The 18,732-nt window shown below is 38.6% G+C and overlaps 1 protein-coding gene across 1 annotated transcript; it reads left to right on the top strand.

Moving 5' to 3' along the window:
• The first annotated feature begins 7,805 nt into the window (after positions 1 to 7,805).
• il15 (interleukin 15) lies at positions 7,806 to 18,383 on the top strand. Its single transcript, XM_058386153.1, has 6 exons — positions 7,806 to 8,211; positions 13,191 to 13,285; positions 14,574 to 14,670; positions 14,775 to 14,816; positions 15,014 to 15,148; positions 16,318 to 18,383. The coding sequence occupies exons 1-6, from the start codon at positions 8,113 to 8,115 to the stop codon at positions 16,444 to 16,446; spliced, it is 597 nt and encodes a 198-aa protein (XP_058242136.1). The 5' UTR covers positions 7,806 to 8,112; the 3' UTR covers positions 16,447 to 18,383.
• Positions 18,384 to 18,732: the final 349 nt, after the last annotated feature.

The raw sequence follows: 18,732 nt of genomic DNA, 5'->3' as shown, positions 1-18,732 counted from the left end.
TGGAGCTGGTGTTGAGTGACCAGGTCATGTCCTCCGCCAGGTGAACACCAAAGAATTTGGTGCTCTTGACGATCTCCCCGTTGGACCCATCAATGTTCAGTGGAGAATGTTCACTCTGTGCTCTCCTGAAGTCAACAACCATCTCTTTTTCGTTTTCTCCACGTTCAGAGACAGGTTGTTGGCTTTGCACCACGCTGCACCTCCTCTCTGTACACTGACTCGTTCTTGCTGATGAGACCCACCACGGTGGGAGGTGCTGATGTGACCCACCAGAGGGAGGTGATTATTTGTCACTTATACATTACAGCACAGTGAAATTCTTTGGAGTTGGTGCCCGAGCGCAGGGTCAGCCATGATGATGGGTTGGGGGCCTTGCTCAAGGGCCCAATGGTGGCAGCTTGGCTGTGCTGGGGCTTGAACCCCAACCTTCCAGTCAATGACCCAGCACCTTAACCACTTGAGCTATTTATCTATGGACGTGGGCAGAACTGAATCCAAAAAATGCCGCTGAATAGGCTTTATCCCAGTTATACCAATTAGATCAGTAATTAATAATCAGTGGCTAAAACAATATAATTCAAATTCATTTCTTTTGGCTCCATGAATCGAAAAAATCCCCCCCCTGCCTTTTTTGTTAAAGGTGCATGTGATGGAGAATGTCTTCCTGTTATCTTTTTCATCTACATCTGATTAGCTTTTGTATGTTAAGTCCGAAGTGAGCTTCATGAAATCGTGTATCAGACGATAGATCTGCTGATGTTACTAACTACAAAGTGGAGTTTTACACGGCGAGCACAGACCAGTGGAGCGATACACGCAGCATTCCTTTTATCTCCGCTGCTCATTCAATCAAATTAGTGGACTGGAACTAAAGGTTGACTAATAGTTATTCATTGCTAATAATCCTTCATACAGTGTTGACCCTTTTTTTTTTACCAGTACACTTGCAGAAACTGACCAAAAGTAACCTTATTTATTGGGAAATTTTGCAATTAAAATATTACTTCTATTAGTCATTTAACACTTCCCAGTTTCCTCATATCTTTAAATAAGTTGGAGTTAGTCATAGTGTTTACTCATCACACCGCTTACTAATGGCATGTGGTTTTTTGCTACGTGTGGTGGCAGGAGAGGCGTAATAATGAACACAAACTATACCAGGTGTATCTCGGTTTACTCACCGTGACCGATGATTCATTATGACGATCATGAGAGTTCAGCCATAACAACCTGTCAGGAGAACGGGTAGGGACAAATACAAACACAGCGCTTGCTCTTGTTCTGTCATGCGAAATTTTTTTAAATAGTGCAGAACTCTATAATAAAATTCAGTCACAGGTTCTCAGATTCCGGCTATATGAAGGGGATTTTACATAAACCAGAAAGCCGTGCACCACTGACCACAGAATTTGCCTTCTGTTCCTCTTATGGAACGTAAAAACTAAAAAAAAACCCTGAAGCATGGTTATTCTGAATTTTCAGTAAACCTCGGCTCATCTTATTAAGGTTATGAGGTGCCATTCTTTGATGCAGCTGCCTTCCTCTGTGGTTGATGTGGTGTTTGTTAGGTTTATGTATTTTGTAATTAAGGGATTAGGGTGTGGTCCTTTCCCAGGAGCAGGAGGCTGCCCATTTAGCTGCCGCTGATTTTGATATTAAGAATCATTCAGGTCAGTGCAATTTGAATGCAGATTCACTTTTTTCAGGGGAGGGCATTTGATCCCCAGGGTGTGAAGTGGACTGGTCCTAGGTTTCATAATTCCTGCAGCCTTGAGGAAGCTGGGAGGGTTGGTAGTGGTGACACAATGGTACTATGCTAACAGGTTATCTAGTAGGATGAGTTCAGGTTGTTACAACTGACCCCGTTATTAAGGAGGTCCAGGGTCCAAGGTTCACCCGGGTCCTGATGAACGATGGCATTTGTCCAGGAATCCTTGATATTGCTGCACCAGTGGGACCAGATGGAAGATGGAATGCCTTACCATAGAATGTTCTGTCCCAGTGGTAAGGAAGAGGTTTTTCAGGGGGTTTGCCAGTAATGGCCAGTGTGAGTGCTTCAATTGTACCTTGCATACATTTTTAAACACACAACAGTACTCATCAGGTAACAAGGGAGTCACCACACTTTTTAATGTTTGGCCAGAAACCACAATTGCCAGTTAATATCCGGAAACAAGGGGCATTCAGTGAGCAAGACTGGGTGGTGGAACATCACCACTAGGCTGCAGTTAGCCTTCCAGGAGGCATGTGAATGGTTGCAGTTTATGGCAGATAGGCGTAAGGCCCAGCGTGACCAGCATTTCTGAGAAATGCTACTGATGGAGAGTCAGTTGGTGTACCTTTGTGAGTATAGGATAAGGGGACACCATAAGATTTAGGACCTGTTGAGTTTAGTGGTATATGAGGTGATGAGAGTACCTAAGGATGGGGGTCTAGTGTATGTGCCTGTGGATGACCTGACCATTCCTTGTTCAAGAGTCATGTGCAAATATCCATAGGACCTTTTAGAAAGTGTGCCCTTGTTGGTTGGGAAGGATGAGGTGGATTTGTGGGGTGTGGTATAGGGGTGTGATCAAACGGCCCCTAAATCAGACCCTGGAAGTTCAACTGTAGAGGCAGCGATTGGTTTTCCAGGTCATTTAGAGACACTGGACACAGCTCAGGTGATACCGAGGCCCCAGCAAGGGTTAAGTGTCCCTGAACCTCTTTCAGAGTCTCTGTCAGAAGGTTTGTCATTGTGGAGAACAAGGTAAGTGTAATAAAGGTATGCTTGCCAACTTCACAAGAATGATGGACTCTTCAGGACAGATGAATGAGAGACAGGAAATCTCAAAAGAGCAAGCCCCAATGTGATTCTGGAAATATTTATTATGAACACAGCCACATGGAGTATCCCAAAAGTCTAAACTACTGTATGCCTGCTTGATTCCTTAGTCCTAGATCCTTCAACCCATGGCCTGGAAACTGAGCTATTAATATGCACCAGATAAATCTCTCTAAGCCAGTAAGGAAAGAGAAGGGTGGGCATGTAAGCGGGCCAGTATAGGCAGATCCTTGGTTAAGGATGTTCTTGATTCCTGTTCTCATTTCCTGTCCTTGCCTCTTTCCTTCATTCCCAAGAGGAAGGAGCTAAGAAGAAAAATATCTAAACAAGATTTCAGAAAGTGTGTTAAAGTTCAACTTTAATTTAAGAGGATTTATAATTGGTAGACAATTTGGCAGACAATTTAAACTGGTAAACAATATTCCAAATTGATTGCAAACCAGATCATTTTACATACTGAAGGAAAACAAAAAGTAAAAAAAAAGAAAGGAGTGTTACAGAATATATTATCATTAAGCTTCTTCCAGATGACCAAAGATGTTCTACATACACATTCCAGATGACCAATGTAGCTGTTCCCTTTAAATAATAAACAGCATTAATGACCTCAGTTAAGGAAATGGGCCTTTTTGGCTGCAGTCATACCCACCATTAAGGCCTGCTGGACAGAGCAGAGAACAGATCAGAATATCCATAAATGGTCAGATTATGATCAAGCTGAATGTTTATTTTGTATGCTCTTGTAAACAATTTTTAAAAAAATGTTTGACAAGAAACTATACAAGATAAGACAGAACTGTGATAATCTCATTTTCGAGTAACAAAGTTAGCTTATAAATGAAAACTTGCCAGATCTTCCCAGATCTTTTCTGATGCACTGGCATTCATCTTGTTGGACCAGACTACTTTAAGGTAAGCAAAGGTCTTCCAAAGTCCCATCTTTATAGTGAAACCACTTGGTGTGTGTTTTCCAGCTGAAAGCTGGTCAAGATTTGTAAGGTTAATCAAACAACCATCAGGAATTCATAAATAATCCTACAGAACCAGAGAGAAGTGAAACAAGCAATAGGCTACAAAATCTGTAAACTATCCAGCTTTGTCAAACCCTGGCTATTTGTATCTACATGTGTTTCAGACATGTACTTCTTTTATTCAAAACATTTTGTGCATTTTTTTCCAGGGTTGCCAGATCATGCCTCAAGAGCACACACACTTAATCCATTGACCTATAAAGATTTGTGCTGATTCATAAATTCTATTAGCCGTTCCTGCAGTGCGAGATGCCTGTGTTTTTTATTTATTTATTACAATGCACACTATATTCACAAATGATCCTGGTCCTAGAGTGCATCATATCCTGCACATTTTAGTGCTGCTCTAAAAGGACAGGCTCTTATATGAACAAGCTTGCAATAATCAAATACATGTTGAAAATAGTGTTATGACTGAATGGCTTGTTCTCCAAAGATTTAATTAAACAACGGACTACCACTTCTGGGACGGCTTGTGAGATTTCAGGGGTGAGAACATACAAACAAGGCCACCATTTTCCACCACTTATATCTAACAGTAAGCCCTTTAATCACTGTGTATCAAAATGACATTGTGTCATTGTGAGCCCAAACTTATACCCATGAACAGCTACATGTATTTCATGAGGTGTAAAAGCCTTAGGCAACTTGCTGCACCAGAAAAATTAAAAAAAAGGAACGAAAAAATTTAAAAATAAGGAAAAATAAATGATTTTAAAAATTCAATGAACAAACAAATAAATAACATAAAATAGTTTAAAAATAATCCAAACGACAAAAATAAATAAAATAATTAAAAAAATCCAATAAATAAATCCAATGAACAATTTTTGTTTAAATTTATTTATTTATTTATTTATTTATAAATGAATAAAATAATTTTAAAAAATCCAACGGACAAAAAAATAAATAACATAAAATAGTTTTTAAAAATTCCAACAAAAATAAATAAATAAATAAAATAATAAAAAAAGAAATCCAATGAACTAACTAACTAACTAAATGAATGAACCAGTAAATTGCACTTCTGTGGATTCCGTCCCTAAAGAAAATGGTTGTCATGCCTGACAAATTCTTGTGCTCTAGAAAGGATATTTCCACCTTTTATAAGTGGTGGTTTGACAGGTTTCTCCTTGTCACTCTGTTCTATACTCTATACAGTGTTTAGGTATTTCCCATATTTTTGTGAAGAGGGCTTACAGAACAACACCTGAATGACTACTTATTTCTAAACTACATTCTAACTCATATATATTCCGTACCTTAAATTCCAAGATCTTGTAATATTTAGAACTATTACCCTTGAACCTTGTTTCACCTGGTTATAAACACTAACCCTAACTCCTAACTCTAGGTTTTTGTCAGGCTAAATACTTAACCACAAGGTCACTGAATCTTGTGAAATGTGAGATTCTGTTTAAAAGCAGAGAAAGACCACTCAACCTTGTACCACCTTGATGGGTGATTCACTACATGGCCAAATGTACATTAATGCCTGTCCATCACACACATATGTGCTTTGCCCCCAAACATTTGCCACAAATTTAAAAGCACAGCAATTGTCTAGAATGTCTTCACATTAACATTTCCCATTAATATAGTCCAACAGACATTCTCTTCTGACATCAGTGCCTGACATAATTAATGCTCTTGTGGCAGAACAGATGGACATTACCACAGTCATGTTTCAAAATTTAATGGAACACATTCCCAAAGGACTGGAGGCTGATACAGCTGCAAAGATGACAAGCAACTTCAGACTGGGATATTCAGTGAGTAATGGTGACCTCCAAGTAGCAACAACAAACAACAAGATTCCCAAGAAAAGTGTCCAGATTGACTTTCCTTAAGCTGGTTGATATGTTCAGACCTATCCTGGACACCTTCCATACGCCTATGTCACTACACTGCTGCCTAGTCCGAAATCCTCTCTTTATTGAGGTACTATTTGTTAATAAAGCCCAGTATCCTCAGCAGAATAAAGCTTAGGCACCTGTTGCTGACTCAGGGACACATTTCCTTAAATAATATCTGGGGTCCATTTGTAGGCTACTTACCATTATTGTTCTACGAGGTGACCCTAGAGAGCATCATGAGCAGCTGTATCACTGCCTGATTTCGGGAATTGGACAGTCTTGGACCATAAGACCCTGTAGTAGATAGTGAAAACAGCTGAGACGATCATAAGAGCCTCTCTTTTCTCAACATCTTGGGCATGCTGCGTCTGTATTGTGCAACAGCATTGTAATACTGGCAAACGTATTGTGCATGACCCCATATACCCCTCACACACACTCTTGAACCCCCTGCCATCTGGAAAAAGTTACCGAAGCATTCAGGCCCACACAACCAGAGCCTGAGTCTGTTTCATTTTTCAAGTTTTGTTCCTCAGATTGTCTCTTCTTCCTCACCATCACTGCCTCAGACTTGCTCATAGAAGATAAATGTTAGGGATGCATAGTAAATCAACTTTAAACTTTATCATTTTTATTCTATGCATCTGTAAAGCCACTTTGAGATAATATCTTATTGTTAAAAGCACTAATACAAATAAATGGAACTGAACTGTGTAAGAGTTTCTTCCATCAAGCCATCAGAAGCCTTAACACTCAGGGACTGGACTGACACACACACTCATACTCAACTATATATCTATGCACCCAGTTTGCAGTTTTTTGGGACACCAAACAGACTGTATACTGGTTGGCGCTATCTTTATGCATCTGTCTCATAGTTTATTGTATTGTCTGTTTGCACTGTCTCTTGTCTTGCACTGTCTTTTGTCTTTGCACCAATCCACAGAGGAAATCCAACTTAAGAAATGTAAACAAAGTGACCCAACCCTAGAGCTCCATTCATTTCCATCCTACATCAGACATAACACTGAACAGTAGTCAAAATGTGGTCTGTTGAAGGAAGCTACTCGGTTGTGCTAACAGGCATAGGCCTGCTAATTGGAAGATGGGGAGGAGATGAAAGATAAGTGCTGTATACCAAACTAAAAGTGAAGGTACAATGCAACCACGCAGAAATAAAAAACTGCAATCAGAGCAGTGAGTGAGTAGCACATTCGCCAAACTCAAGGCTCATAAGGCAGACGTGGAAGGCTGAGTTGTTTCAGTATCCAAAAATAAGTACTGATATAGCCTAGTTATACACCGATCAGGCATAACATTATGACCACCTGCCTAATATTGTGTTGGTTCCCCTTTTGCTGACCGAATAGCCCTGACCCATCATGCACTGTGTATTCTGACACCTCTCTATCAGAACCAGCATTAAATTCTTCAGCAATTTGAGCAACAGTAGCTCGTCTGTTAGATCGGATCACATGGACCAGCCTTCACTGCCCACGTGCATCAATGAGCCTTGGCCGCCCATGACCCTGTCTCCGGTTCACCACTGTTCCTTCTGTACTGACCACTGTAGACTGGGAAAACCCCACAAGAGCTGTGGTTTTGGACATGCTCTGATCCAGTGGTCTAGCTATCACAATTTGGCCCTTCGTCAAACTCGCTCACCCATTTTTCCTGCTTCTAACACATCAACTTTGAGGACAAAATGTTCACTTGCTGCCTAATATATCCCAGCCACTAACAGGTGGCATGACGAGGAGATAATCAGTGTTATTCACTTCACCTCTCAGTGCTCATAATGTTATGCCTGATCGGTGTATGGGTGGCTTAGGATAAAAATTGATATCTGTGAAATCAGTAAGTGGATGATAGAAACTATTTCAACTTATTAATGGAGGGGGTGGTTGGGGCATTAAAATACAGTCAGATGTGCAGACAGATCTCCAAGACCATGGTTGGGAATCTGTAAGATGATTAATGATCTGGCATGAAGACAGGTGATGAAAAGTGAATGCAAACACAACTGTCATATGTTAAAAAAAAAAGCCGGCAAACCGGCCCAAATGTTTTCTCCACCCCTTGAAACCAGTAACCATGCTTCCTCTAGACAGTTCAGCTAAATGAAGCGCCACTTATGTAACTGCTGTGCGAAGTGAAAGCTATGATTACATGCATCGGGGAGGGTTGAAGTGCTACGTGCATTGTCAAGTGCTAAGTTTGTAGTGGAGTGTTAAGGACAGGGTGGCTTTTTACGCGGGCAGTGCTCACGCTGGACATGGGATGCATTTAGCCGACAGTGCGCACGTATGGACGCCGTGAAGAGGACGTGGGAGCGGTATGATCTGTCGCTCGGATCGGATCTCGGACTTTGACATGATGAGAAAATGTGAAGCGGAATTGCATGGCCCTGGTAGACATCGCGCCGATGAGCTTCCTTCTCATCTTGTTCCTCATTTTGGTCTCGGGATTTGGGAGTAAACCCAGGAAGCATAAATCAAAGGTAGGGGCAAAAAAACAACCAAGCAAACTCACTCAAACACACAGATTTCTCCTGTGCGCGCGCGCGCCTGGACACTGCAACTATATCTATGGTAAAAATAGCTATGTTGCTGACTCAGGATTAATACACATATGTATATATATATATATATATATATATATATATGAGAGAGAGAGAGAGTCTGCTTCTGTCACGATTGTAATGGCTTCAGTAATGACTACTCCATTGGAAATATTGCAGATATTAATCATACATTTGGTTACACCAAATACACCGTTTTAACATCATGCAACAGAAATGACTTTTTTTGACATGTAGTCTACCATCAAAATGAATTTCACCCCAAAATAATACCCCTGCATGCAACTCCCAATATATATATATATATATATATATATATATATATATATATATATATATCTGTGCATTTTCAGCTAGTCAAACTCTATCCTACGTTTAAATGGTTATCAGTTAAGCGTCGTAAATGGTCGCAAAGCGAAGGACAGTTAATTTTCCGCATCTTATTATGCAATAAAAACTCCTTTCAGTGTAATGGAAATCTTGCGTTGTGCCGAAGACGTGAAACGTATAGAGCAAACTGAGAGTTTTGGTGGGGTGTTAAGTGACGCATGTTTTTAATCTGAAACACTTTCAGTTTCGGATCTCAGGCGCGAGACGGAACGAAATGTGGGCGTGGCTAGTCAGAAAAAAAAGTGCAACCAAAAATAGTGCTTTGATTGTCCATAACTTGGTGGCTTGAAGAATTAAAAAGAAAGAAAGAAAGGGTCAGTATTCACTAGAAAGAAATACTGGCAAATGCATGAGGTTTTTTTTGTGTGTGTGTGTGTGTGTGTGTGTGAACTATTGAGGCTTAGAGAGCTGAATTTGTTTCAGTATGTTCCTGTCTGAGAAGGGCATATTATAAGCGTATCTAATTAATATGCATGTATAAACGTTTAATAAACGTGTAATAAAGTTTGAAACTCTGTACACTGCATACACCTTTCAGAGGTAAAAACGTTAAGGGTGTCCAAACAAGAAGAATCGGTTAGAAGAAAGACAGTTCAGGCATAACCAATATTTACAGTAAATTAATCAATTATAATGCTACTACATAACAGAATAGTGACCTTCAGGAGCAAGGTTTTGGGTGGACATTACAGACAATTCAGTGTGGCATTGGACCAAATATCAGTCAACAGTTATGGTTCAATATTTATGGTTCTCACAGCCTTCGCTACACTTAAGAGAAGAAAAAGCCAGACTGAATGAATAATAAACACTGTGTAACTGATTATATAGCTTGTCATTATACACTACATGGAGAACATTTGTGGGCATCACACCTATACGTTGTCTTTCTCAGAACTGTTTCCACAAAGTACAGGATGGTTTTCCAGTGCTACAGCATTAAAATTTCCATCCAAACCTGTAGTCCTGTATACAAAGTAAGACTGGAGTGGAAGTATTTTAAGTGATCTGCATTTAGCCCTACCAAACACCTTGGGGAGAAATTGATACACTGACTGACCCACACAACGTTAGTGCATGACCTCTTCAATGCCCTTATGGCTGAATAAACAAATCAAGCCACTAAATGTACTGGAACGTTTTTTCCAGAAGAAGCAAGAGTGTTAAAGGTTGGACTTTTGGAATGGGATGTTCAGCAAGCACGTGTGGGGATGGTGATCAGGTGTCCACAAACATTTGGCTATGTCCCAATATTTCTATGTGTCTTTTATTTGTGGAATTAAAAAATAATTGGAAAACAATCAACAGCAGGAAGCAGCTTGAAGCAAATCAGTGCCTGTTTACTACCCTAAAACTCCCTAATACTTTCTATTTATTAAAGAAAGACATGTCATAATCTTAGACATTTCTTTTAAGTTAGTTCCTTTTTTCATTTCCATTAAAAGCTATAATTCCCTTTCCTTTTTTGGGGGAAATTAATATGACAGCTATAAAAACAGTTTTTCTTGTGACTGACAAAAACAATTCCTGTCGTGAAGACTTTCCTGTGGTGAAAAATGTTTGTTCTAAAAACACTGGTCTGGTCATGGTGCTAGTTTCTTCTGTATAGATGTGTGTATAATCACATCTGACCTGAGAATTGCTGCGAACATAAATCATGAATTCATTTATTTACAAAAAATTACAATCATTATATCCTGGCATATGCGAATATAAAGTGAAACATTGATCCATCTGTGAGATTGTATTGTCTTTAATAGACTCATTAATACACAACATATGTGATGTAAAACATACATCTATCCATCCATCATCTATACCCGCTTTATTCCTGATTAGGGTCATGGGGATCTGCTGGAGCCTATCCCAGCACACATTGGGCGAAAGGCAGGGGGTACACCCTGGACAGGACACCAGTCCATTACAGGGCCACATATAGACAGACAACCACACACACTCACTCCTATGGGCAATTTAGAATCACCAATCAACCTATTGTACATGTTTTTGGACTGTGGGAGAAAACCGGAGTAAACATATGCAGGCACGGGGAGAACATTGATGTAAAACAAAGTATACTTTAACAGACTTCCAAAGCACATCAAGCAAGCCTTTGTTTTGCCCATTCAAAGCATTTTTGCAGTACAAATTTACGCCTTTATAACTGATCCAGAAGACAGACGCATACCAGCTTTCAGTCTCAGATACACCCACATTAAAACATTTATCCATTCCCTTCATCTGCTTCTTGTAGATACCCACATCAGATTTTAGACGGTGATGCTTGCCTACCAAAAGGCAAACATGGTCCACTGCCTGCTTTAGGAAACATGCAACCTGCTCTACACAATGTTCCCATTGAGCTACTGGCATGACAACTATCAACTACCATCAGCACACATCTGTCCTGCCTTCCAGGTGGTGGAGCTGGTTATTTAAACACCTGAGCCAACACCATCTTCAAACAAAGACAGAAGACACACCTCTTCACCAAACATTTAAATCAGTACCAAACCTTCACTGAATCAACAACTATTTCCCACACACTTGCTTAAAAGTATTCTCTGATTCTGACCTGAAGTCCCTTAATAAATCTGTAAAAAGTTATCTTTGTTAATCTATTTTAGTTGCAAAAACCATTTCCTGTCCTCCTTCTCTCTGGAAAGTTTTAATTTGAGAAAGTGCAAGCATTCCAAGAGTTTATGTTTACTATAACCACACTGGGATATTTCACTGTTTGTATCAGTCCTCATTCTTTATATTCACCACAGGAAATGGGATGAGAAGTCCCAGTGAAATTGCTTATCATCTACATTACTAGCAGACATAGTAAACAATTGATTTTTACATGAATATAACTATATATATAAGTAATATGCCATTTTCACTGCATCTAGCTAATCTATCTAATTTGGCCACATTATCCAAAATATCACTCAGTATTAGTTTCCCACTTATAACACTGCTGAATAAAAGCAATACAGAAGCCAGCACACACATAAAAACATTTCTATAATGCATCGTGTTTTCTCTGGTTGACTAGACTGATCTACTTCTGAGTCTTTATCTCAAATCTTCTTACAGAGTTAAGTATATGCACAATGTCTTGCAGATACTCTTAGACAAACTACACGACTTTAAAGCCTTATTTTATTTTTAGCCTTACAACTGTGTTGTCAGAGTCCCTCAACAGTGAATTCCACAGCCTGATGACATGCTCAATGGCACGTGGCTCACATGCCGAGTGGACAGTTTGTCCTGACATTTTTGCTTATTTAGCATACTGGAATTACTGTGAAACATGATCTACTAATAAACAACAACACAAAAAAGCTAACTTGCGTACCAGTCTGGCGTATGTCAGGATACATAATTCTTATAGACTGATAATTGATAGCTAATTGTTATATTAATTAAGAAACACTTGTTAATCAGCCATATATGGATTTAATTCATTTTAACTGAAAAAAAAAAAAGTTTGTTGGTAAAACTCTGTGGCTTCTAAATGTTTACCTAGTTAGTTCACAGTAGTTACTCTGCTGGAAAATTCCAGCTTGGTCCAACCAGTTACCAGCTGCCAAAACACCAGCCAAGCTGGTCAAACTGGTTATTTTAACCTGCTACTTAGATCAAAAAAATGACATGACATTTCATAGTTTCTATTGACCAACTATTACTCTATTTAATAACTGTGTAGAACTGGTGTGGAACTGGCATTCGAATTGGCCAGTATAAACTACTAAGCAAATAAGTGAACTGGAAAAGCTGTGTTGTGGCTACTGAACATTTAGTTAGTAAGCTCAGACCGGATAAAGTAAGCAGCTGAAGATGTTATACAATCTTTTTGCTATGTTGTTATTAGCATACACTTCAGGGTACATTACCTAACACAGTGGGTTTGACAATAAATGGAAAAGGTAACCTGTTTGTTTACGTTGCTGCCACTGTACTTCACTTCACTACACTCCACTTCACACAGTGGTGTCACAAAATTGTTAGACCTTTAAAGTTCACCTTTATCCTATGATAAAACAGTGCTATCTTAATGGGCGTGGTCTTCGGGGATTACACCTCCCCTTGGCTGACCGAATGGTTTGATGAGTACTACTGCTGTGATACCACGTGATGTCACGTGGCTTCACGTTTGCTAGATCTTAACTGATGGAACTCGGAGGACCTTTGGAGTGACGTGTACGACGCTGCTCTGTGCAATCATTGTCAAAACAATGACTGGGGGATAAAATCTGGTGGATGAATGGTGTTTTTTTGCACCAGTTCAGTTCCAGAGACTGGTTCAATGGAGAAAATTGAAGCTTAGCAATTTACTAACACACCTCTGTCATTCAGCTGTATTCTATAGGCATTAGTGGGCTCCTAATAATAATAAAAGTAATACTACTAGCACTACTACTACTAGCTTTTAAATTTATTAGTGTCTAGACAATGAATATACATGCATTTCTCAGGTTGTTTTTGTTTCTTTAAAAACATGCTTTTCTCCCTTGCAGAGAACCTTGAGGTGTATCTGTGCTGTCTGGGGCATAGGCAGTAATCTGGAGTACCATATAACCCTTGAGGGCTGGAATTCTTTCTTAATTCTAAGGTATATCATTCTAAAGCATACTTCGTCTAATAAGTAGAAACCAGGCAATGTTTCAGTTTTTGTCAATAGGCATTGCTTACCCCTGAATCACCGAGGCTGAGAAATGTAATAACATCTTTTATTTTCCCTTGATTAAAATTCTGTTCTGTAAAAAGTCCAGCTCAAGCACAACATGTTCTGGACAGAACGTGTAACTTAATATTAATGTTCCTATTCATGTCAAAACGATTTTTTTTTTTTACACATTTATATATTTAATAGAAAACAGGTTTGAGAGTAACAAGGTCAAATGGAAATGTTTACTTATCACCAGGAAGATCTACAAGGATATATTCAGCTCACCCAAAACAGATTGCAGAAAGTCACAACAACTACATTTTAGCACCATCAAAACAAATTTGGCGAATTCACTCTGTCACGTTGGCAAAATATAAAAGTATGTGTAAACAGTAAGCAGTACATCCACTGCTAAGTAGAGAGCAGGAACACAAGGGTTATTCGGATACGCGGCAGTGCAAACGGTACGCAAGCAAAATGCACACTGTGGTGAATTTAACATATCACCTCTCGCATCTAAGTAACACTTACAGCTTCCAAATCTGTCAAGTAGAAGCTCTGATTGTAGTGTTTTCGTCCTCCTGTACAATCCCAGCGGTCACGAATTCACTAAATGCCTGGGTGTGTAAGGAGTACAAACGTCCGGACAAGTGCAAGCTGATTCATTAGAAATGCGGAAAATTCAAATAAGCGGATATTTGCATAGCTTTTTGCAAGTACACAAGCAGAAACCAGACATTTTTGACATTTAGACAACTTTGACCACTTTTTGACAATCAGACAAAAATAGCATTAGTCTATTATTAAGATTTCTCAAAATATCTTTAAATAATGTTCTTTAATGGCTGGTTTTAAATAACATGTGAAACCGGCGCTTGTTCGCTCGCTCAGAGAGGTTGTTTGTGGTGTTCTGCATCGTTTTGCATTTACGTCACATTTTAAACGACTCCTCTTTCCGCCTAGCATCCTTGAGTTTTCCTCTTTCTGTGACATCCTAATAAGGACACGTTGCATAATATAACATAACATAACATTACATAACATAACATTACATAAGACAAAGCATAACCATGATTGGAATATTATTTTGAAGATTATTTACCCCCTTGCAGTAATTCTTTCCCCCCTGCTGGCTACAAAACGAGCTTCTTTCTTTACACAAAATGTATTTCTACGTTTTTATTAAAGACGCAAAGATGATTGAAAAGTGATATTGTTTGTCTCCGTGTAGCTGTTTGAGCGTGTTTACGACTCGCGTGGATGCTCACAAAGAGCAGAGTCTAAAAGAACTGCAGTTGGTGCTCAACAATATGACTCCTTGGATTAATGTAAGCCATATTTTCACTTATTAACCCCTTAAATGTGTTATGCGATGAGTTTTATAGCTATTCCTTGCTGTGCTTTAATGCTGGTGAAATCGTTTTCTTTTTAGGTATCGTCAGCGTTCTTGTACGCACCTAACCCAGATGTAAATGTAAGTGCCTTTTGCTCAGATAATAAATTAAGGGATTTCACTCTATAAGCCTGTTTAGTGACTTCTTCTTAAAGATAACAATATCTCTTATCGTCTGCCTCCACATGATTAAGCATGTGTGCAATGGAGAATGAAAACTCTGATAGCAGTTACATGCAGTTACATGCTGCTCATCAGGACTTTCCTCCTGTCTACAGAAATGCACTAAAAAGATGATGTACTGCTACTTGCTGGAGTTGAATGTTCTACTACACGAGGAAGAGTACAGAGGCAAAGAAGACTTCTTACAAATAGTTTATACTATCACAAAGGACTACTACTTCTTCGGCAAAGTAAGTCCATGCAAATGCTTTTTGAATTATGGATTTCATCTAGCCAAGGATTACAGGAATCCGTTCAATTCTTTATTATATATTATGTTCAAGTATGCACTCGGAAGGTGTGTGGCAGCGATGCATAAAATCATACGGACACAGTTCAAGAGCTTCAGTTAACTTGAAAAAGAAAGTGATTTTAACTGTGGTATTCGTTGGTGCCAAATTTGAGTGTGAAAGGTCATGGGCTTTCTGCCATCATCATACCAACTCTCTGAGCTGGTTGTTTATTAGTTCACGCCAGTCTCAGGTTTTAAAGACATTTCCACTGTGGAGCTTTAATGATCACATACAGTTTTATGAGCACTACATGCATGCAGTTTTGGCCTTTATTAACATTAAATGCCCCGAGAGGAAAAAAAGTAGAAAAAAAGTCTTAGAGATGGAAGAAAATTTCTTAATCCCTCATGTGAGTTTGTCACAGATCTCACATGACCGTATCTAGAGTTGACATGGAATGATGCACCCCCCCCACAGGAAGTGACTCATATGCACCACTTACTGTTGTGAACAGTAAAGCGTTTTAAAAGCCCAAGACATTGATCCTAGAGGCTGATAGGTGAAAACAGCCGACCACCACAGTGAGCTCCACTTCTATCAGCCACGAACCAGGATCCCTGAAACTGGTGATCAATAACCACAGCAACAACAAGTGATGTCACAGTTCTTCCACATTCTGATGTTGGATGGAAATATTGACTGAAGCTCTTGATCAGTCACTGCATTATTGAGTGGATGAATATTACTGGCTATTTGAATTAAAAAACAGAAAATAAATGCAAATAAATTATTATTATTATTACATTTTAATATTATATATATATATATATATATATATATATATATATAAATATATATATATATATATATATATATATATATAATGTTTTAATTATATATTTTACATTTTTATATATATTATTATTATCACAGTTTTATCATTATTATTATACATTATTACATACCTCTACATCTGGTCAATTGTTCCTCAATTAGACTACTACTACTAGTTTTTCTTCCCAACACAATCGAACTGAAACCACGAAACTTACCGCTGATTTCTCATCATAATCTAAACCCACTGAGGCTCTTTAACCAACATACAGTTTTATGTCCAAACTGTCTAGAACTGCAGCATGTGTTCACCATGTGAAAATCACCCACTTGTCAACTCCACAACATTCTCTGCAAAGATGGAGGAATTTCTTAAGAAACTGCTTTCAAAACTGCCATACGATCCCGACAACTGTGAATAGTACACTAAAGGTACACCACAGCCCTGATGTAAGCTTTCTTGTTGGGTTTTTTTTTATTTTTTATTTTTGCATGTAGTCAAACAGACTGAAACTGTATTAACGCCATTAACTCTGATGCTATGTTAGTATTTATTATTAACACAAAGACCTACATTATACAAAGTTGTTATGCGGAGGTCAAGTGTGCTAATTTGATCCATTTTCTTTTGTTTTATAAATGGTTTAAATCTATTTTTGTACAACTTTGGTTTCTTTTCTTTCGTTCAGTTTGATGTAGCACATACAATTAGCTGTGATAAATAAATGTTTTGAATGCCTAAAAAAAAAAAAAAACATCCCGAGATACATGAGGAGATAAGAACGCTGTTCCTCTGAGCAGTGTGTTTATTCCAGCCATAAAGAGGCATGATCTAAAGGTGTCTAGGAAAATATTCCGTCTTTTGTCTTGTCTATAATATAGATGATGTGATGTGTTAAAAGCTGTGCTGGATGCCATGTTTTGCCCAAATTATATTTGCTATAGAATGTGGTGAAAGCCCTAAATATTAGTGGAAGACTGTTGGAGTGGGATGGATTTCTAGCTATTTATTTGCACATATCCTTTGCTAAAGTATTTCTCAGAAAGAAAAAAAATTCACTGGCACAATTTTATAGGAAAGCAATCCAAATTCTTCCAAATTACTTGCACTGGACTCAATTATTCCACTGCTGTGACGAACATCAGTGCCTTCATGTCCAAAAAGAGCGGGATGCTCCCTTCATGTGGAATAAAAATACTTTGGAATATTGACGACTGATGGAAAAACCAGAGATCGGGTCAGCAGCGGTGTTACAGTGCTGTTGTGTTGAGTGAAGCAGGACATCAGGAAGTTCAATCTACATCTCTGTCCTCGCAAATGGTGACAAGATGCAGGAGGAAGAAATGACTGAGTGACCTGGGCTTGGAGTAAAGCTCTGCAATTTGGAAGAAGCTCAGATTAGAGCTAGATTAAAAAGACACAGTCAAGGTGGTTTGGACATGACATGAAGCATGGGAAAACCCAGGATCTGCTGGAGACATTGTATTGCAAAAAAGCCGGCCTGGGAACATCCATTGAGAGGAACTGGATTCTCAGGTAAAGGACCGAAAAATCTGGACTGACCTTCTTGGCTTGTTTGCTAGCATGACTTTTTATGAGTTTGTGTTTCTACACATGAACCTGCCCTTAACATCAACTTAAAAAAATAAGATAAAGAAAAGCTTAAAGGAAATGATTCATAATGTTACTGAGTATAAAATGCTATATATGTCTTTGTGTGTCCTTAAAATCTAGATGTCTCTAGAAACATTATAGGGATTTGAAATGGTCTCTCTTGTACCAGGGAGCTCATGATGCTAACTACCTTTTTCCTGTTTCATTTGAACACATTTTTTTAATCATAAACATCTCCACACAATTCCAAAAACAGGACCGGGTTTGAAACTTTAACAACGTTTTCTACTGGTCCTACTGATGTCTCCAGGCCTAAGCTAGGAAGTCTAAATAAATGTGATTTGTTTAAACACTTTTCTAGCTGAACCTCACACTAGGTTTGAGTCTTTGTAACACTGGAGTGAAATGACTGGACTGACATTTCCTCACTGCCCACACTCCATCGCTGCTTAAACACATTAACTATAACAAGAACGCAATCCAAACTTTTGCTTATTGACTTAACCCAGGTCATGATGCCAAACTGACCAATATACATCAAACCAAATAATCCATTTATGTACAGTACTGTTGTTTTGTATGTGACCATCAAACTCATTCCAGAAACAGATATTTATTATGTCGTATACATAATATCCGTGTATCAAAGATGTGTGCACTATGTTCCATATCCTTACAGAATTACATATGCTGTCTTTAACTCTGTTTGGAGACTAATGAATTATAATAAAGCAGTTATTCACACGTGACAGCCTTGGGAGTTATCTCTGTGTCGACGTGTCACTTTTTTATGACTAATATGATTGAAGGGCGACTCTTCTTTGTCCTGTGAAGGAATCGATGAATGAATAATGAATGAATCATTAACGTGTAATACCACAAGTGTTACTGCTATAGTCAATCTGATTGGTCAGAAAGTGTTGATTACCTTCCTATAACAGCAGCTCCGACAGTAGGTCTGGCTGTACGGCAAATCACAGGTTTGTATTTAATACATTCATTTGAATTCAGTCGTCTCTTAGGATTTTTCTTAACGGACATGAAATTATTGACAGATAAACAACCATCAGTAGCTCTTACTCAAGCGCCTCGT

The sequence above is a fragment of the Hemibagrus wyckioides genome, linkage group LG03 (assembly GCF_019097595.1).
Source record: "Hemibagrus wyckioides isolate EC202008001 linkage group LG03, SWU_Hwy_1.0, whole genome shotgun sequence".
Classification (NCBI taxonomy): Eukaryota; Metazoa; Chordata; class Actinopteri; order Siluriformes; family Bagridae; genus Hemibagrus; species Hemibagrus wyckioides.
Note: the sequence above shows the minus strand (reverse complement) of the source record. Positions and strands in the feature narration are given on the sequence as shown.